The 21,966-nt window shown below is 42.8% G+C and overlaps 1 protein-coding gene across 4 annotated transcripts; it reads right to left on the bottom strand.

The window, feature by feature from the left end:
- Window positions 1-15,455: 15,455 nt before the first annotated feature.
- Window positions 15,456-21,966, bottom strand: PTTG1 (pituitary tumor-transforming 1). 4 transcript variants are annotated; one of them, XM_025387949.1, is made up of 6 exons: window positions 21,882-21,966; window positions 21,360-21,461; window positions 20,865-21,049; window positions 19,515-19,608; window positions 16,312-16,470; window positions 15,456-15,593 (listed from the first exon to the last, which is right to left on the bottom strand). In XM_025387949.1, the coding sequence occupies exons 2-6, from the start codon at window positions 21,448-21,450 to the stop codon at window positions 15,514-15,516; spliced, it is 609 nt and encodes a 202-aa protein (XP_025243734.1). In that variant the 5' UTR covers window positions 21,451-21,461; window positions 21,882-21,966; the 3' UTR covers window positions 15,456-15,513. The 4 variants fall into 4 exon arrangements, with proteins under 4 accessions (XP_025243734.1, XP_025243733.1, XP_025243735.1 ...); XM_025387948.1 differs by having other exon boundaries at window positions 21,851-21,927; XM_025387950.1 differs by lacking the exon at window positions 21,882-21,966 and adding an exon at window positions 21,607-21,863.

The following is a 21,966-nucleotide window of genomic DNA, read 5'->3' as shown; positions in this document are numbered from 1 at the left end:
AACAAGCTCTCACTTCAAGGCTCACTTCAGGCTGTCACATTTTGCTGTTCTGTCTTTCCTCAGCTCCCATCCTTCAGACTTCAGTTCCCAAACGCCAACCCAGACGCATCTTCCCTGATCCCACTGTCAAAAGTAGTCCACCCCCAGAGCCAAACCTTATCACTTCTCTGCTTGTTTCCTTCAGAGCACTATAACCATCAGAAATAATCTTGTTTGTGCATTTGATTTCCATTGAAATAAAAGCCCTGCGAGGGCAGGAATCTTGTCTCTCTGTTCACAGATAAGTCTCCAGCATCAAGAATATTACCAGGCACACAGAAGGCCTTCAGTATATATTTTTGGAAAGGACAAATAATCAAGAAAGAGAGCCAAGAGAGCAAAAGGGAGAAAAGGAATGTGCTTTGTATTAAAAGAAATCTGAAAGACATAACTAAAGTCTATTGAGAGCTTCCTACATGCTAAGCACCATGTTCCAACCCATCCATGGGACAGTCAGAATCTCGAGTAAGTCACTTAATTTCTTAGACCTCAGATTGTGCATCTGTAAAAAGAAGGCCTAACATTCTAGGAGTATATAAGCCTCTACCTGCAGCCTCAGAGAGATACAAAGGGGGATATTTAGGCTATCTAAAGCAACCTCAGCAGACAGTGGAGGAGAAAACAGTATCAAACAGCAGACAAGCTGAGTGACCAGAATGAAGGTGTGAAGGGGGCTGGAAGCCCCCCCTGTAGTGAATGCCCGCCTTGCTTTTCTAGGAGGTGTCCTTTGAGCCATGGGAGGAAGGCTTTCCAAAGATCACCTGATCCCATCTCCTGGACTGAGGAAATAAAGTGTCATAATGCAGAGAGAAAGAAGTGCAGAAGGAGCACAGAGAAGCACAGGTGAGAGCTGGGAAAAGAGTTCTTTAATTTTCAAGTACTTGGCTCCAGGCCCTCCCAAAGGCCTGGCTTCCCTCCTGTTCTTGGTTTCATGAAACACCCAATAGCCTGAAAGAGTCTTTTATACTGAAGCTAGCTCGAGCTGGTTTCTGTTCCTGCTGACTATTTGTTGATTTTGGAGGGCTGCCTTCAGTTGTTTGAGGAATTCCCCCACTTAAGAGTCTTGGTGGGAAGCAGAAAGCACCTCCCACCATGAAAGTTGAAAGTGTCAGGGATGGTTGAGGACATGACCCAGGTTCAACCAATTAGATATGCATATGTCATGAACCCATTGTAATAGGGGTGGCAATAGTAGCAGCATCCTGTGTCACCTGTGCTGGCAGTGTAAGCTAGGGTTTTCAGTGACAGTGGCATCCGTGCCAGGTTGGCATTGTGTCATCATCACCCAGACTGCTACCCTGGCTGATGCCTGCCCTTCCTTGTTACCTCCCTTTATCTGGTGCCTCTTCTATCATTTTCCTGGCATTTCTCTGAACCACTTGACATGCTCTCAATTGATTCCTTTTCTACTTAAATCAGCTGGGACTGGTTTCTGTTGTCTGCAACTAAGACTCCAGTGGCAACTAAGAAACTCCAGTGTCTTTCCATAAAAGAGTCCCAACTAGTTCAAGGAGCTCAGCCTTGCCTGAGCCTTCTTTGAGTGTGTTTTCTAGCCTATCGACCCCTCTCCCCAACCACTGGTTCACAGAGAGAACCAGATGCAGGTCAAGCCTTTAGACGGACAATTTCCTACTGGACCTTACATTTGGTGCCCACGCATATGTTGCAAAAGCTGCTGGTGGCCCAGGCCCACCTATGTGTCAATTAGGAAAAGGCCTGATAAGCAGAAGGTGATGCCCTGTGCAGGGAATACCTGCACTTTCATACACAATGGCCTTGGTAGCACATTTTTTCCAAGGCCGTGTTGGGCTGAGTTGGTATTTTAGGGAGAATATACTAAACACAAGCTTACAAATGAACAGAATCTACATTTGGTTTGGGTTGAGTAGGGAAGCCAGATTGGAAGCCACGGGCTTCACAGAGGCTTATAAGCTGGAGGAGGCATAGAACCACTGTTTGCACTCTGGAATCTGTGGATGGGTTTGGGGGATGGGGAGTCTTTTAAAATCCTGGAATTATATATAAAATGTAATGGGGACCTATGCTTTTCTGGAGAGAGGGTCTATAACTCTCATTAGCTCTTCAAAAGGCTTTGTGATCTATCAACCACACACACACACATACACACACACACTCACTCACAACCACTGTTACAGTACTCTTTCATTTGACAGATAAGGAAAGAAAGAATCAGAGGTGTTCAGTATCTTTCCCAAGGTCACAGAGCTGATGAGTGGTCATGTCAGGATGAAAATCCAGGTCCACAGCTCAAACACCAAAACTCTCCATGCTTTAGGTAGCATTTGTATTATCATCCCAATGAGATATCTTCATCAGGAGAATTCTATCCAGTCAGGAATGTCCCAGAACTGGCAGCAAAGACGTCACAGGAAGGTGTTTCCTAGCATGAGCAATGCAGCTTTTCTAAACATCAGTATTCCCCGGCCCCAGCCACTTCGCCCAGCCCTGGCCAGGTTAGAACAGGCCTGCAGTGGCGGTGGAGGCGATGAAGGGCCAGCAGGGGTAAACCCCACCCTCCTACTGTTCTCCCCACACTTCCCTGTCCCCGCAACTTGTAAGCACCTGCGCATAGGGGCCAAGCAGAGACTCAGGAAGCCTGTGGGCAGGAAAGCCACAAGTTGCTCAACTAGTACTTTAAAACAAAAAAAGTTTAATATTTTGTAAAGTCCCACACAAATAATACTGGTCTCTCACACCACACCCAAGGCCACATGGGGGTAGGCAGCCTTGTACAGTCACATTCACCTTTCTCAAACAAGACTTCCCTTTCTTGGGTGCTTATGATATTCATTTCATCTCATCGGTTTAAAATATCAGGGGCAGGGCCACCAAATAACTTCCCCAGTGGTTTACTTCCAGGAAGTTTGTTTCGTTTTTGAAAAACCTTAGGAATTACCATAATAACAACTAAGTTATGGTCCAGACACTATGGCAAGCAATTACCATGCATATAATAATTTGATCATCACAATAAGGATAAATAGCATTATTGTTCCTCATTTATAGACAAGGAAGCTGAAGCCAAAGAGGTTCAGTGATCTGCTGAAAGTTACAAAACTGGTAGAAGGCAGAGCAACGATTTAAATCCAGGTCTCTTGGACTCCAGGGTCTAAGCTGCTGGCTCTTCCTAGAGGTTGAACTGCCTCTCAGGAGACGGGGTGTCAGCTGGGATTTTGGAGAATCTGCAGCTTTCCCTGGCCCCTTCAAAGGTTCTAGGCACACAAAAAAGAGGATGTTCTGCTAAGTATTATATCTCCTTCCAATAAGAATCAGTACTTCAGAGAGTCTTAGACCATTAGATCCCAAAGAATTGCAGAGATTATCTCCTCCAACCTCTTCATTTTATAGATGAGGACAGCAAGGCTCAGGGAAGGCAAGCAACCAGTGCAGAAAACACAGCTAGCAAGCAGTCCCTCGACTCCAGCCCAGGAAGCCATGCACCATGCCAGTATCTCCGCAGGGGGAGACACTGTGTCCACTCGTATATAGGAGATGATTTTAGGGGTACACAGATAAAAATTTAAATAGTGTTGATCTTGAAAGTGGATCTGCCATTTGATCCTACTGGGAATCCACCCAAAGGAAAAGAAGTCATTATATGAAAAAGACACTTGCACACCCATGTTTATAGCATCACAATTCACAATTACAAAAATATGGAACCAACCTAAATGCCTATCAACCAATGAGTGGATAAAGAAAATGTGGTATATATACCCCATGGAATACTACTGAGCCACAAAAAGGAATGAAATAATGGCATTCACAGCAACCTGGATGGAGCTGGAGACTATTGTTCTAAGTGAAGTAACTCAGGAATGGAAAACCAAATATCGTATGTTCTCACTTTTAAGTGGGAGCTCAGCTATGAGGATGCAAAGGCATAAGAATGATATAATGGACTTTAGGGACTCCGGGGGAAAGGGTGAGAGGGGTGAGGGATGAAAGACTGGACATTGGGTCCAATGTACACTGTTCCAGTGATGGGTACACCGAAATCTCAGAAATCACCACTAAAGAACTTATCCATGTAACCAAACACCACTTGTTCCCAAAAACTATTGAAATTAAAAAATAAAAATAAAATAATGTTGATCAACATCATGAGAAAACTATTCCCTTTTCACTTCTGTTTTAGTCTTTCTGATTACTTGAAGGATAATCTCAATTCAGTGCTAATATATCTTTGACAGTCTTCCTTAAACATTTCCTTAAGAAACTCTTTTAAGAGAGAAAATGGATCCTTGGTGGGAAACCGTATCAGTATCAGCAAGAACTTAGTACCATTGCTTTTTTTCTTTTTGTCTTGGTTACTCTCCAATTATGTCAAATGATGCAAATTTTCCATTGACACATTAAAGTTTCCGTTTAAATATATGTATTCATGTTAAAGAAAAATTGAGTTGATTTAAAGAAAAATATTAAACGAATACTGCTCACTGCCTATAACAATTTTTTAAAGCAGTATCAATGAAAATAAACATGTTACTTCGTAATCACTGTGTAAGCAAGTCACTCAGTAAGGAAACTAAAATTTTAAAGCATGTGACTGTACTCATGCTGGGTACATGTGACCAGAAATCTATCACGCTAACATGGGGGTCAGCACCACGATCTGTGACTTCTTCGTGTCAATCCCCACCACAACCCCTGTACCACTCCGCGGACCTCAGGAGGAGTCTACCCGGGCGATTCCAGTTGAAGGGGAAACGGCTAAACGCCACTATGCAGGCGGACTGACTGTGCGAGCAGATCGCAGCAGGGAAAGTGGTATGCCGCCCCCTGGTGGGCAGTTAGGAAATTAGCCCGGCACCTTTGTCCTCTGGTGTAGACAGACAAGCCTAATAGTACTTGTTAAGACATACTTTCCTAAAAGGAAAAGGTCTCGTTTGCATTCTATGTAAGCGGACATGTAAGCATAGGCATACACTGCCTGTGGATATCACTTCAGGATAGTACAGGAGGTATTACGAAATCTTTCATACAGAAAGGGGCTTTTATGTCTGATAAGGCTGAGAACTACTGTCCTAGAGCAGCAGTACCCGGAGCTCCCTGCTTGACTTAACAGCCAGGGAAGGACAAGCTTCTCTGGAGACCGCTTCGTGGTACCAAGTGTGCCTTCTAGCTGGATGTTGCAAAAGTTACTTAACCAATCAGAGCCCAAGTTTCCATCCGTCAGTAATGAATGCTCACGCATACCCACACCCCATGGCGTTGCTCTGAGAGTCCAAAGGACGATGCGTGTGAGGCACTTAGCACTGATCTGGCAGCAAGTAAGTACTTATCAATGTCAGGTGGTGGTGGTAACAGCGCTCTCCCTTCCACCAACCTTTCCACCCCAGTTTTATTAAAAGAGGTCTGATTTAAAAGAAAAGAGGAAAAAGAAAAAAAATCAGGATTTTCAAGCAAAACTTACCACATCCATCAAGCTGAGGAAATCCTAAAGATATCAGATCTCAACCTACCACCCATCTCAGCTGAAAGAACATTTCTAAATTAGAGGAAGCTGCGAATGACTGACTGAGAAGGCAGGAGGTGCCCTCTAGTGGCATGGTTACATTAGCTTGGGAGGAAAGGTGATGTAGATCATTTTCAAAGGGAAGGACGAAACCAATTGTTAAACTGAGGCAGGAGATGCTTCAAAGATGTAAGTGGGAATTTACTGTCTACTCTGTGGACCATCGAAGATGCCTTTAGGATCTGACCTTAGCCAACAGCAAGTGGCAAATTGAAGGTCAGATCAGTTAGTCAAGGGCGGAGCTGGGAATTGAACCCAAAGGTGCTAACTACAAATCCAGAAATCTGGCTCTTGACAGCAATCCTCTTGCTAGTAGGAGCTGTGGCTTGTGTCATTTTACATCCTTCAAAGCAGGAACCACAGGGTTTTGTATACATAGATAGAGTATTCAATAAATTACTTGATGAAATAGTATTTACAAAATGATCGTTTGTGAAATAATGAATAACACATTATTTCATTTGTTGCTCACAATAACTGTGAGACAGCCTAGTTTCCTGATAAGGAAATTAAGTCTCTGGTCAAGTAACTTGCCTAAGATCACAAAGCCAGGATTCAAACCAAGCATACTAACTCCAGAGCCTACCCAGGCTCTGCTCATCCACTAGACATGCAGTTCTCAAACTGTTTGGTCTCAGAATTCCTTTACAGTCTGGGTTTTGTTGTTGTTGTTTGTGGAGATGGGGTTTTACTATGCTCAAGCAATCCTCCCACTTCAGCCTCCCAAAGCACTGGGATTATAGATGCAAGCCACCTGGCCTGGCTTCTTTTACACTCTTAAAAAAATTATAAAGGATGAAAAAGAGTCTTTGTTTGTAAGGATTATACCTATCAATCTTTACAGTTTTAGAAATTAAAGCTGAGGAGTTTAAAATATATTTACTTATTTAACATTACCATAATAAACCAATTAATTATACCATAATTAACATAATTTTATAAAAAGTCAGTATTTTCCTAAACCAAAAAAAAAAACTGCATTTAGAAAATTAACATGACATTGTTTTACATTTCTGAAAATCTCTACTATCTGGCTTAAGACAGCTGATTCTCATATCTGCTTCTTCATTTGCTCTGCTATAATACCACACTTGGAGTAGCTCCTGGAAAACTCTACTGTACACTGTGAAAGAATGAAAATTTAAGAGGCAAATAACATCCTGGCACTATTGTCGAAATGATTTTGATGTCATGTATCCCTAAAAGGTCTTGGGGACCCCTGGTATGTCTAGGTACCCTTTGAAAAGCACTGGTGTACAATATGCTGTCCACAGGGCAAGTGAACAAAGGGTTCTGCCCTCCTGAGAGTCACATCTCCAGGGAGTTCATTCCACCTGTAATGTTCTTAGTGACTTCACAAACTCATTTCAACCTCTTTATTTTTTACATTCTGGCTCTTTTCCTGGCAATTGCATATCCTTGAAAGCAACTCTTTCTTCCTCTGTGTTCTGGATGCAGCCAGCCATCAGGGCGATGATGAGTCCCAAAACAGAATCCTTCAAGCAATAAAGAGGGTCTTTGCTTTAATCCTAGATGCCTCTATATAAAGAACTATTTGTATTAGTCTGTTCTCACGCTGCTATGAAGAAATACCCAAGACTGGGTAATTTATAAAGGAAAGAGGTTTAATTGACTCACAGTTCTGCAGGGCTGGGGAGGCCTCAGGAAATTTACAGTCATGAAGGAAAGGGAAGCAAACACGTCCTTCTTCACATGGTGGCAGCAAGGAGAAGTACAGAGCGAAGGTGGGGAAAAGCCCCTTATAAAACCATCAAATCTTGTGAGAACTCACTATCATGAGAACAGCATGGAGGTAACCACCCCCATGATTCAATTACCTCCCACCAGGCACCTCCTACGATATGTGGGGATTATGCGAGCTACAATTCAAGATGAGATTCTGGTAGGGACACAGCCAAATGATATCACTATTCATTCCTATTATTCCATTTCTAGGGAAAAGAACTTCTTAGAAATTCTCACTCAATTTCACCTAGACTAAGAAGCCCAGTGTCAAGAAGTGATACTCCCAATTGTGTTTTATTAAAATATGTAAATGAGTCGTGAATAGCAGTATCCTAAAAGACATCATATTTCACAGCTAGAGGGGGGCTTCCCTGGCTGCCATCCCTCCCTGATCACCAACCCTCATGTGGCCTTCCCATCAGCATCAGTGAAGAGGGGACCCCTGTTCCACTCCATTCTCCACTATAACAATAGGGAGATGGGATAGTGTACTCTTGGATCCTCACTGTTGCCTCCAGACCACACTCTCCCTCCCTCTGCCCTAAAACTCTAGCTTGGAATCTTATATCATCAAACAGGCCTATCCACTGCTTATCTCATTGCAAACACTTGTGTCATTCCCTTCTCTCCTTAAAGATTTTTGTCTGTGGCTCACTGCCATTCTCTTTACTACTGGTCCTTCGTTCTGTCTATGCCTTCCAAGATGCTATCCTCTGAATTCCTTGGCAATTCTCCAATGAGCTTGTCTTCCATCTACCGCAACCACCCAGTCCCATGGTCATCTCCTAGACACTGTCACTACAAAAAACTTCAAACTCTCCATAACTGATTATCTGATCTTCGAGCACCCCACTCTCCATCTTCCCAGCTCAACATCACTCTGCCTCCTTCTTTTGGTCTTTCAGGGACATACACTTAAAACCCAAACTCATTTTCACGGCCCCTAAGATCCTCCATGATACAACATCTCCCTACTTCTCTGGCCCTGTCTCCTGCCCCTCTCCCTATCACTCACTACCCTCCAGCCCTGCCGACCTTTTTGCAATTCCTCAAACATACTAAATCCATTCCTACATCAGTGGCTTTGCAAATGTTCTCTAACTTCCTTGATAGATACAGCCCTGGAAGTCCTCTGTGTATCTCTTTCAGTTCCTTCCAATCTTTGTTCAAAAGTACCTTCTCACTTCTCCAAAACTTCTCTATTTAACATTGCAATTCCTCCACCTACCCATACACCCACAGGACAGACTCCTTTCCACTCTATTTTTTTTCCACTACACCTATCACCTTCTAACATACCATGTAATTGACTATTTTGTAGATAGTCTGTTTCTTCTGGCTACAATGTAAGTTTCATAAGGAGGGCAAAGATTTTTGTCTGTTTTGTTCAGTGCAGTATCCTTGGTACCTAGAAGAGTGCCTGGCTCACAGTGGCCAATTGATTTTTCTTTTTGCATGAGGAAAATTAGATTATGCAGATCTGAAACAATAAAAAGGATCACTAAATCTCACTTCTACATAAAATTTTAAATCTATCGATGTTTTAGAATTTATCAAGAATCATCTAATTTCACTTTTATTGGGTTTAAAAGTAATGTTTATGCTTTTGCCATATGACTTTATTTCTTTAACAGCAACACTTGATATCTATTATAAATTGTGTCCCTCCTCCCCACCTCAAAGTTCATATGTTGAAGTCCTCACCCCCAGCACCTCAGAATGTGACTGTATTTGGAAATAGGGCCAGTAAAGAGCTAATCAAGTTAAAATGGGGTCATTAGGGTGGGCCTAATCCAATCTAACTGCTGTCCTTAGGAGAAGGGCACAGATAACACAGAGGAAAGACTGTGAGAGGACACAGTGAGAAGCCAGGGACACGACTACAATAGAAAAAGAGAGTCCTCAGAAGAAACTAACCCTGCCACACCTTGGTCATGGACTTCCAGCCTCCAGAGTCCTAAGAAAATAAATGTCCATTGTTTCAGTCCCTCAGTCTGCGGTATTCTGTTATGGCAGCCCTAGCACACAAATACAACATCCACGTCAGAAGTAGTCTTAAATTACATAAATTTATGGTAATTATACAAGGTCTTCAGGAACACAACCCTCCCATAAAACTTGACAGCCCTGTGTCTGAGTACCCAGTAGGCACCAAACACCGTGTAGTTTTTGTCTGCTGCTTTCTTAGTTCCCCCTTCTTTCTCTGTCTCTTTTTTAAGGTATGAATCCATGCCTGCCTTTCCCTCTCTCCCCTTTGGCATCTCACATACCACCCGCTGCCTCTAACTACAAGACTGAAATACGATGTGTGTACGGCTCTAGTCACATGCCCAGTTTTCAAACTGTGAATACAGAACATCATACTCAACTAACTTTTCATCTTTCCAGTAAGATGAAGATGCTTCTTAGTCATGTGACCTGCCCCTGACTTACACCTCTGGGCTAGTGTCCCTTCCTGCAAGAGTGCAGGAAGCCAGGAGCCAGCCTGGCTTGGGCTCTGAGCAGCATACCAAAGGCAGGCAGCTCTCACCTCTGCAGCAGGGCTGCAAAGCGGAGGTGAGTGCTAGTGCGTGCCATTGCCATGGAAACCCACTCCCACTCCTCAGGCAGCAGAGGAAAGTGGGGCCTGCGGTCTGCTCCACTATGTGCTCTGAGAAGAGAAATGGCTCATCAGTCCCAGGCTCCTCTTGTAGGAAAAAGAGGCCTCTTCAGAAGGGAGTGTAGGCACAAATCCTCCCAGGAGTCTGTGCACACAGAAACAAAGGGAGCCACTTTGCACTCGTTCTTCCTGCTGTGATTCAATTCCACAAACTGATCATTCGTCTACTCCAGGCAAAACACTGGACTTGGAGACTGCAAGGTTAAACAAGACCCTCATCCAAGTTCACTCTGGCTAAAAAGGAGAGACAAATCTGCTGTTTGATTGTTCCTATTGCTTGAAAACATGCAGCTAAGGCCCCCAAAAGCCACTGAGTATAGCATATTCTAAAGTTAGCTCCGGGCTTACCAAGAGATGCCAGTCCTAGGAGCATCAACCATCAGAAGCAGAAAGAGGCTTGATAGATGAGGTGGTCCACTTTTGGGGTGTTTGCAGAGAAAAGCTGTGTCCATGGTGGGAGAGGTGTTCCTCTCCTTCCTGCAGCCATGAAGAGTTTTAAATGAACACATAAAGATAGGAATCTTCAGGAAGGGGAGAATGGCCTCTCACCCCCAGATACACATCTGCTGAGTTGAAAGAGAAATAGTTAAGCCCATGCTGGTGCCACCAACAGAACCAAGACTGGTGAGAGCGAGGGCTCTTGAGAGAGCATTCTGGGACTATTGGTGCCTCCTTTTGAGTCTTCTCACTGCACTGTGGGGAGAAGGAGAGGATCATCGGCATGTGGAGACTGACCGCAACTTAAAGATTGGTACCTGCTCCTGGCCCAGTGATTTCTCACAGTGGGACACCTGCTGGAGTACTCAGGCCTACAGGGAAACCTTCACCCCATCCTGGTTCTGCAGCCCTCAAAGAATATGGAAAAGACCCCAGTGGTTAATAGTGGAAGGGCAGAGGCCATGGACAGCCCCTGGACCAAGCAATAGGAGGACCCACCTGAGAAAGGTGTGGGAAGAGAGCCAGGCTGCCATTCTCAGGAGGGACAGGGTCTTCAGCCATGGAGGAGAAGGTGATTCTCTACATAAGGACCTCCCCATGAGCAGAGGCTGCCAGCATGGTGCAGAGCACAACAGCCAAAACGAAGCCAGCACCTTCCCCATAGCCAACAAGTAGCCTGTCACACGAGCAGACTCTCTTCTCCCTCCAGCTGTCCTCCCAGGCTTGGGGCTGGACTAAGCCCCTACAAGGGTCCTAACACCGGAAGGGGAGAGGGGACATGTGTGGTGAGCAGAGCATACACATGGGCTTTTGCCGAGCTCTCACCTGTCCTGGGGGAAAGGGAGAAGAACCTGAAATAGGTTTGAACCTTGAGTTTTAAAATAAGCAAAGTTTAATTTTTTATTTTAAAACCTTGAGTTTTAAAATAAGCAAAGTTTAACCAAAAGTACCTGGAAAGCTGTGAAATCTGTCTGAATGCTGCTCAGCATCACCCACCACCCAGAAAGGAGGATGGGTCAACAAAACATGGCTGGTGGCAATTAAGGAAGAAAGAAACCCAGTTTATATTTCCCCCGCAGAGCTGGAGCTTCTTGGTAAACAGGTTATACCTGGGCTTGGCGGGGCACGGGCAAACAGATGACCAGGAACTGTCTAGGGTGGGAGAAGCTGACCTCCTAGACTTGTGCCTGCCCCCACCACTCTCTCTCTGGAAACCTTGAAGTCAGGCTCCCTGGCCCTGATACTGTGTGATGCTAACAGTGGGTACAATGCAGTCACTGGGTCTCTAGGAACATGGATCCCCAGGGACTGATGACATCTCAACTCATTTCAGCAAGTCCCTGAGCACCTGTTACATGCCAGGCAGAGAATACACCACTGCACGGGACACACCTCATCCAGCTCCCAGTATAGCGGACAGGGCCAGACACAGCTGAGCATGGTAAGTGCAAGGAAAAAGCTAAGGTGAGGGGCTAATTGAGCAAATTGGGGGATACATAGTCTGATCTTAGGATATCAGAAAAGGCTTCTGGTAAGAAAAGCATCTCACTGGGGTACTAGAGATGGACAGGTGTGAACCAGGTGAATGAGGAGAGGAAATTACAACCCCAAGGAGCCACCTCAAGGCCATGTGAGCCACACTGAGCAACTCAGACTTCATCTGGGTGGCAGAGGGACATCATTTCAAAGTAAATGAAGTGGGGAATGAGTGCTTGATGGTGGGTTTATTTTTGGGGGTGATGAAAGTGTTCTGAAATTAGATAGTGGTGATAGTTGCATATACTGCATGAACTAAAAGTCACTGAATTGTACGTTTTTAAATGAATTCTTATGTGAATGTCACGTCAATTTAAAAAAAAAAAAAAAAGGACAGGCGTGGTGGCTCATGCCTGTAATCCCAGCACTTTGGGAGGCCGAGGTGGGTGGATCACGAGGTGAGGAGATCAAGACCATCCAGGCTAACATGGACCCCATCTCTACTAAAAATACAAAAAAAAAAAAAAAAAAAAAATTAGCCAGGCATGGTGGTAGGCACCTGTTATCCCAGCTACTCAGGAGACTGAGACAGGAGAATGGCGTGAACTCGGGAGGCAGAGCTTGCAGTGAGCCAAGATCGTGCCACTGCACTCTAGCCTGGGTGACCCAGGGAGACTCCATCTCAAAAAAAAAAAAAAAAAAAAGGAATACCTGGAAGGAACTTTCAAAGGCAACCAAGATGGAGTAACAGGGACCAGATTTACTCTCCTGCCTGAAACTAAAAAACAAGACAAAATAGATGAAACAAGGGCTTCCCAAACAGCAGGCATCAGGCGACGAAGAACAGCAATGCCTGAGGAATGTGAGATAAGTGAGGTGAGGCTGATGACTGTCCTCACTGGCTACTTTTGAGTTTCCAGGCCTCAGAGTAGGGAAGGGAGGGAGGCAGGCAGAGTCCAGTGAATTTCCTGAGTTGAAGAGACAGAGCAGAGTCAGGCCAAGGCAGGCCACGTTTGCAGAGCACAGCACTGGAGAGGAGAGAGCTGCACAGAGAGAACCCTGGAAATTTGTAGGGGGTCTCCCTGTAATATTCAGAAGGGCGCGGATCCATATATGCATAAGAAAACAAGCTGAAAAGATCAGAGGGAAGAATTCCTGAAGCCCACACAGGGCTGGGAATAGTGTCTTCTCCCATCAGCTAGACAGGAAAACCTCAAAATTCAGGGAGCGGCAGAATCCTAAGCGTCTGGCGCTTCAGTAGCAGTGGGAAATTAGCCCTGGGCTAAATGCTGCTCTGGTGATGCCTAACCTTAAAGGCAAGTCTCAAATGAATCAAATTGCTTCTAGGTACCTTACCCATACTCCAGAACAAAGGATAAGAATATTAATAGAATTTTTAAAACACCCAGCATGAAAAAAGGTAAAATCCACGGCTGGCATGCAAAGAAGTAGGAAAATACAACTTGTGGTAAGAAAGAAGAAATGGTAGCAAGATAATGGCATTCCTGACTGTTAGCTCCTACTCTAAGAAGGTACAGGATCCTGAGAGGCAGTCTCAAAGGTGGTGTAGAGAAAGGTAGGATTGCAGAGTTGTAAAGGTATGAATAAAGTCTGTCTTATTTCAAAAAGTGTCAGAACTTAACAAAATAGCAACAACCCCCACAAGATGCAAATTATCTGTATTAATGGAGGAGCATCTGCTTAAAGTTCTCAGTCTCAACACACATTATGCACACTGCAATCTGATTAACAGCAGATGAAAAGATCAGATCCCTCCATACTCAGTTGTGACCCAGAGGACAGCAATTAATTGGTAAGGGACTGACTAGTCTCCTTGCTCCCAGCCCTTGGTTCCCTCTACCACAAAAGACAATTTTCCAAAGCTTCAGTTTGTGTTGCAGAGTATGAAAGCCATTCAGAACTACACTTTGCTTTTTTCGTTGTTGTTGAGAGTGTCTCACTCTACCACCCAGGCTGGATTACAGTGGCATTATAGCCACTCAAGTTGTAAGCTTGAACTCCTGGGCTCAAGCAATCCTCCTGCCTCAACCTCCTGAGACTAGGACTACAGGTACGCGCCACCACACCCCGCTAATTATTTTTAATTTTTTTTAGAGACAAGGGTCTTACTACATGGCCCAGGTTGATCTCGAGCTCCTGGGATCAAGCAGTCCTCCCGCCTCACACTCTCAAGTGCTGAGATTACCAGCGTGAGCCACTGTGTCCAACCTATACTTTGCTTTTCTTAGCAGTCCTATTTTACCTGAAGATGCTAAATCTAACTCTCTCCTAAAGCCAAATGCCCTAGTAGTCTTATGGTATTATCTTCTCCTAGAAGTCTGCCTTTCTACTAATTCCAGAAAGTCACACAGATTCAGTTATATTTAGAAGGTAAAAAGTTTTAAAATCAGGATAAGCAGTTGTGGGTGTTCTTAGTATTTCACGCCTAATATCCTTCAACTTCCTTCAGTAACAATGCCAAAGGGTTCACACTCTAACTTGACCATAGAAGCTACTGATATATCAAGGGAAAGACTTCTTATGTAACTTAGCATCAAGCAAGGGTCAAATTCAGGTGACTACAGGGCCCAAGCAAGTCAAGTGAGTTAAGTAGGCTAGGTCTGAGAAGAGACACAAAAAGTAAAAGGATTACTTCAGTTCTCACTAAGGCCATTTAAGGCAGGGTCTGTGGGATAGAAAGCCTACATTCCACCCAAAAGGCAGCAGCAGCAATCCACCTCCAACCCCAGCAAGTAACAGAAATAGGGTCTACTATGGACACATCTCTTTTCAAGAACTCTCCAAAGCCAGATTGGTGAAACATTGGAATTTTAAATAGTGGAAATGATTAAGGTTTTTAAAATATCTACCCCCGCCCTCAAAAAAAAAAAAAAAAAAAACCTATGAGCAACTATTTGCCATCTCTATTTTGATTCCAACCTCAGAACTGAGATCAAAATACCAGCTCTAGCGTTTTCTAGCTCTTCACATCTTTGACAAATCAATGAACTTCTGAGCTTCATTGTCTTATCTGGAAAATAGTGTCAAACATTAAACACAATAATGCTTCTCAAATACTCATGTCCAACACAAGGTAAATAACTAAATACAGTTTCCTATAGGTGGAGTGTAGACCTTACTATCAGTAAATTATCTTCAGTGATCTTCAAGGAACCTAACTGAAGATCCCAAGGAATCTCAGATTTAGAGCCTTTCAATACTGAGTACTAAAGTCATTAGAAACTAAGGCAAACCAGCAATAAAGAATGCCTAGCAATAGATACTTAATGAGTTGGAAGGAGCTCTTCTAATTAAGAGATCTAATAACTCACTAGTTAAAGGCTGCAAAAAGTCAATAAAGTATACATTGAGGGGTATACTTTTCAGGAAAAACAGTGGTGGCTTCTAAAATAAGCTGTTAAACCAAAAGGATTTAAGTTTTTAGAAATCAGACAAATCTCTATTGTCACATTATAGACTCTTTGTTAAACACCTTGGCTAGCTTTCATAGTGTTTTAAGTAAACTCCACGGAAAAGCAAACACAATACTTGGAAGAATCTGTTAAAGAATGCTTTATTAATACAAATACGCACAAACTCTGAAGCACTAAGAAATTTAAATATCTATGTCACAGCAAACAGGTGGCAATTCAACATCCAGGGTCGACAGAATGCTTGAAGGAGACTGCAACAGATCTAGAAAACAGGAATCTCTTATTAAATTTCTGCAAATCGTTGAGTCACTGTCCATATCAACATAGATATCAGCTGTCAAAAACTCATGTTTTTCCCTTTGTCTAATCAATCACCTCCATCCCCTCCTGATACACACTTTTTGGAATATGTCTGTGGCCCCAGAATTGACTTTCATTAGGAAGTAAGTCTTAGAAGTATCTGAATCTCTTAGAGACTAAAGTAAGAGCTAACAGTCTCACTCATGTAACTTATTAGCACAAATTATCCCACATCAGAACAAACAGAAAACATAATGATGGCTTTGACTACCAGTTCAAACAAAGACCTCAAACCTTCTGCAGTAAGAAATTATTGTCAGTCTATGCTACAGCACAGGTGTTTGGATCTTATATTAGCTTTGGATATAACATGGAATCATCATTCCAAACAAGTTTATTATATATGCTTCAACTTACAGCCTAAGAAGATGTAAGTGAGAATTAATCTTTTGGCTGTAACTAAGACTATCCAGTTTCCAGAATAACAATTTTACTGGGGCATTTGGGACCAAAAAGCAATACCAATTGAGAATAGTTTATTTTTCTGAAACCTTATCCTTGTCATTTGAAGGACAGAAATGACTCACAGGCTCACCTCCCGCATAACTTTGTTCCCACGGTAATGGAAGTTATGAAACAAATTGTTTGCAGCCCTTCTAGAAGGGCACTTGCTCACTTACTGGATTCCCATGGTGGAGAGGGCATCTTCACAGGTGAAGGGGGGCCCAGCTGAAACAGCTTTTCAAGCTCTCTCTCCTCGTCAAGGATCATGAGAGGCACTCCACTCAAGGGGAGATGCGCAATCTGGTGCTCTTCAGGCAGGTCAAAACTCTCAAAGTCTGTTACAGAGAGAGAGTGTTTTTGTCAGAGCAGCAGTTCTCAGCGTGGGCTGTAGACTCCTTGTGGTCTGAGACACTTTCAGGGGGTCCATGAGGTCAAAACTATTTTCATGACAATATTCACACCTTTTCCCACTGGGTTGACATTTGTGATGATGGTACCAAGGCAATGGTGGATAAAGCTGCTGGTGCCTCAACACAAATCAAGGCAGTGACAGTAAACCATAGGAGCAGTCTCTATGTACTGCATCTTTCTGCACTTGTAGTTTAAAAATGCCAGTTTCACTTAATGTCACTTCACCATATGCAGTAGAAAGTATTAATTTTATTAGCTCTCCATCCTTGAGAAGATGTCTTTTTAATGTTCTATGTGATAAAATGAGAAGTATGCCATAAAGCACTTCCACTGCACACCAAAATACGATTATCTCAAAGCAAAAGGATTTGTGCAATTGTCTGAGTTGCAAGCTAAAACTAGAGAACTTTTTCCTGGAATACTGTTTTTACTTGAATTAACAACTGCAAGAAATCCCATGGTCACTCAGACCTGGATGCCTGTCACACTTTTTCTCAAAGGCATGAAAGAAGTCTATCACCTCAAGGAAAACTGACAGGCTTTGTTACCAATGGCAGAATATAAAATGTCAAAATTTTGTCAAAAACCAAAAAATGAATTTTTTTTTTTTGAGACAGAGTCTCACTCTTTCACCCAGGCTGCAGTGCAGTGGCACAATCTCTGTTCACTGCAACCTCTGCCTCCCGGGTTCAAGCAATTCTCCTGCCTCAGTCTCCCAAGTAGCTGGGATTACAGGCGCGCCCACCACGCCCGGATAATTTTTGTATTTTTAGTAGAGACGGGGTTTCACCATGTTGGACAGGCTGGTCTTGAACTCCTGACCTCAGGGGATCTGCCAGCCTTGCCTCCCAAAAGTGCTGGGATTACAGGCATGAGCCACTGTGTCTGGCCAAAAGAAGGAATTTTGGAAAACTTATCTGCAGTCATTAGCTTGACAGGTGCCTTAGACTTTTCTGATGAGATCAGTTGTGATATTAATGTGCTTTTGATATTATATAATCTCAACATATGAGTATCTACATATCTCAGTGAATCAATATTTCTGAATGATCAATGCAAGATAGATGCAAGAATAAAAGATACACTCCAAGTGCAAAACAGACCGATGGATTTTACTGTCAAGATACAAAATGCTCATTGATATGGTTTCAGATTCCACATTGCAATTATATATTCAGAAACAGCCACTTGTGGGTTTTAGTGTAGTGGCAAAGAAAACTATCCACGCTTATCTGAAAAGACTATTAAAAACATATCTGTGTGAGGTCAGGTTTTCTTCATATATTTTTCAAAAATATAAACCATGCCATTCTTCTCAAAACTTTTCCAAAACAAATATTTTATGTTAAAAAAAATTTACATTAATGTAATGTGATTACTTAGTGAATATCTTAAGTTTTTCAGTTTTAATTTCTAAATCTTTGTCCTTAGGTATGAAAGTTCTCTAAAGCCTAAGTACTCAAGAATTAGTCTGCTCTTTTTCAAGCCTGGTAAAACCCAGAAGTCAAGAAAGAATTGAATGATATGTGACTATTTAGCTTAAAACCACTGAATTGTAAAGGAAATCATAAACAGACAAAAGACTCCAGAGGAAAGAAGTCTTCAATCTAAGGGGAGCTAATTTTATCTACAAAGAGCTCTTTAATCAAAGAAAAACACAAACAGGAAGTTAATAAAAGAAAAACTAAGTGGCCAATAATCAAATATGCTCACCACACAAATTTAAAACAATAAAATATTTCTTTTCTGATAAAGATTAGAGTTTTAAAACATTGATAGTTAGTGAACATGGAGGAAGCAGCCATCTTCATCCACTGTAGATGGATTTAACAATTTACACTATTTTGAAGGGCCACTTAGCAATCTCTCTTTCCTCTAACACAGAATACTGTGGTCTTCATTCTTGATCAATATGCATAAATCTACCTCATTTTCCCCAATGGCTGAATGATAATTATTAGCACGGATGCATCACATTTTATAATTTTAAAACTTAATCACACAAACCCTCGAACCCAGCAATCCTTCTCAGTTTCCCTCCTGATGTACTCACAAACTTGCAACGAGATCATTTCAAGAATACTAATCGTAGAAATGTTTGTAGTTTCTAAAAGCCAGAACAATCTGAATGCAAATTAGTAAAAGAATAACTACATGACCTCTTTGGCTAAATAAAAGGGTAAAAGATCCAGCTCAGAAATCGGTAAGGCCCTCCCTGATCTGCCCCCACACCTCACCTGTATCCTCCTTCACTGTGCCTGTATTTTTCCTAGAACCACTTCAGTCCCTTTTCCTACCTCAGGATCTTTGCACCACTTTGACCTACAATGCTCTTTTTTCCGGCTCACACTCACAGTGAGATGGCTTGTCCAGCATCTGACTTTCCCTTCAAATTGTGGGCTCCCATAAGCAGGGCCCATCTTGTTAAACAGTGTGTCCAGCACCTAGCGATGCCTGACACACAGTGGCTTCTCCTCAAATGGCTGAGTAAATTAAAGCTTGAAAAGCTGTTTCCAAAACAGAAAATACTTCAGATACATGTAGCAGGTTGCAGAAATTTGAAAAACACGTCTTCACTGTCTTATGTAGATTTTTCTAACCAAAGAAATAATCCTACCAAAGCACTCTCAGGCACTGACATAAAGCTCACTTTCTAAAAGGCTTGTGAGAAAGACTGTCCACAATGGGACTTATTCAATATTCACGAATACATCTTACCTCCTCTAGGTGATAAGCTTTTACAGACAGGAACAATGTCTTCTGTATCTTTGTTCCTATTCCCCTCCTGATCTAAGATGATACCTTGCAAATAATTCCATCAACAAGTACATTTGTCCAAAACGACCCAGATTCAGACAGTCTCATTATAGTTTTTGGTCATATATTATATTCATATCAAGTTACAGCTGAGCTGAATACTAAGAAACTAAAGGCCAAAAGCACTTTTTGCAATTACAAAAGATACTACCTAGAGGATTGAAGGGAAAGAATTTTTCTATTTCTGGATAGGCATCATCTGAGGCAGGAACAGAGCTTTTTGTTTTAACAGTCTTCTCAGTCATCTAGAACAGCCAAAGAAAATATGGGTTAGTGAGAGTGGATGTCTTATTAGCTGATTAGTTTTCAAATTTGTCAATTTCATGCTGCCTTCTAAGAAGCCATAATCCTTAGTTTTCATAATTACACCTAAATATACTTCAAATAATATGATTCAAATGTAATTCGAGTAGCATGACTCTAAAGTTAAAATCTGAAATGTAAGTACCAGCACCTGTCAGCGTAAGTTATCAAGAATGCAGAGTTAATTCAGAGCTAATCAACGCAAGTATTCAACCTAACAGAGGAGAAAACGGGCATGAATCACCCAGGATAGTAGCTAATCATCAAAGCCATTTTTGGCTTATAGGAGTGTGATTTTTCTGCAAGTGTTACCTAATTATGTACTTGGTTAATATTAAAAACAAGTTTGTGTTCCTCAAATACACTGAGTAAGAGGCAGCAAGACACTGTCAAGGACTTTAGAAAAACGCCATGGGCAATCTCCTAGTCTGAAGTTGACGGGTCTACTACAGTCTACTATAGAAGGGTGCTACAATGGAAGCCGGCATATTCCTGATTTATCTCACCTCACATATGCATGCCTAGAACTCCCTATGGGGTTCCCACACTTCGGTTCTGTGTCTCATTGTTTTTGCCATATCTTTGCAATTCCTGTATTTAATATTTTTAAGTTAATTCACTTTTTTAAAAAGACATCCTTGTCCTAAGTTGCACCACATGTAATTCACCAGTTGTTTCCTAATGCAAATTAAACAAAACAGTTATTCAAATAAAGTGTTAATCCTCATGCTAACGTCATCTTTCACAGCAAAGTGCTCTCAGTCTGGGATACACAGACCTGTAGCTTGTGACTCACACAAACATCAACATGCTAGCAAATTGTAACCTAACAAGCTGCTGCTTGCCCTGGAAGGCTAGGCAGAGAATGGCAACACCTGTGCTATTATAGCAGCAACAGAACCTCTTAAGGCACCCTCTCTCTCAGTACGTATCTGTAAGTAGATACCACCAACCAGTTTTAAGACACTAGTTAAGGACAGGTGAGGGACAAATATGCATTAGCTGCATCTGAGATTTCCAATCTCAAGGCACCAAGAGGTCCACAAGGACAATCTGAGTTTCCTCCACTACTCTGCTTGCTAACCTCTATCTCCCTTCTACTCAGAGGGAAGAAAGCTGGGTAGGATGATGCCAATCGTCATTTTAAGAGTCAAAAGCGCTTAAGTGTTTAAACAGTGTCTTTATAGCCAACACTTACCTTTTTGGCAGAAAAGTTTGGCTGTTTTTGTTTGAGGGGTCCCTTGGTCTTTACAGACTTTTCTGTAGCTCTGTTGACGGTTCCCAAAGCCTTTCTTGTAGCTTTAGGTAAGGCTGGTGGAGCATCGAACGTTTTGCCAAAACGTGGTGTTGAAACTTGAGATCTCCCATCTAAGGCTTTGATTGCTGAAGAAAAAGTCTTACTATAAGAATATTCCAGCAGCAAAATATCTGTACAACTTGAATACTGTGTATGTAAACTTGACCTAACTCTCACCCCCAAACCCACCCCCCATTATTGGTAGTGGTATGGCTATGATAGGCCTAATAGCTGAGATTCAGTACTCCCATAAATCATCTCATTAAGATACTGAAAATGAAAAAGGACCAATAACAGACTTGACTCCAATTGCCCAAAAAGTACACTAAATGTCTCGTCCAGCTCCAGGCCACGTACACAATAGCAGTGTATCCGACTGCAGCCTTGTGTACTTACAAGGTCCAGACCCAAACTTCAGCCCATCCTTAGCAGCCACACGGGTGCCTGGTTCTCCATTTTCCTTATCAACATAGATTAGAGTAGCCATTCTGGATTATTCTAAAAATGAGAAATACATATTAGATACTGGGGAAGGTGGGAGAAGCAAAGGTATAGCAACATACCAAAGTTTTTATCCTAGGGATGTCCACACAAAAACAAGAGCTAAACAGAGGGACAGTCACGGGCGTGAGCCAACAAGTACTTAATCCAGCTCTCAAATCTTCCAGCCTGAGTCAGAGGCTCTAAGGTCCCAAGGAGCAGGCGGTTTGGGGCCGGCACTCTTCAGAGAACTGCCGTGGGTCCAGTTCGCAGTCCGAGACCGCGCTCAAACGGACTCGGAGCCATCTACGCCCCAGGCAGTCCCCCAACCCCAACCCCAGCCCCAGCCCCAGCTTCAGCCCCAGCCCAGCCCCAGCCCGCCTCCTTCCCCACCCGACCACGCTCACCTAACCAGCCGCGACCCTCCAGTTCACTCACGCAGCTTCCAACAGCCACATTCGTCTAAGGCGGCGGTGAACGGACGCGGCGCACTCCCGGTTTAAACCACAACTCGCGGCCCAAT

This window comes from Theropithecus gelada, chromosome 6 (assembly GCF_003255815.1).
Source record: "Theropithecus gelada isolate Dixy chromosome 6, Tgel_1.0, whole genome shotgun sequence".
NCBI classification, from domain to species: domain Eukaryota; kingdom Metazoa; phylum Chordata; class Mammalia; order Primates; family Cercopithecidae; genus Theropithecus; species Theropithecus gelada.
The sequence above is the reverse complement of the archived record's forward strand: the minus strand, read 5'-3'. Positions and strand labels throughout refer to the sequence as shown.

Coding starts and splice junctions, on each gene's coding strand:
- PTTG1 (XM_025387947.1), bottom strand. CDS start 21,450: ATGGCTACTCTAATCTATGTTGATAAGGAAAATGGAGAACCAGGCACC. Junction 21,050..21,359: donor GAAGTTTGGGTCTGGACCTT/GTAAGTACACAA, acceptor CTTTTTCTTCAG/CAATCAAAGCCTTAGATGGG. Junction 16,471..19,511: donor TCCCTTCAATCCTCTAGGTA/GTATCTTTTGTA, acceptor TCTCTGTAACAG/ACTTTGAGAGTTTTGACCTG.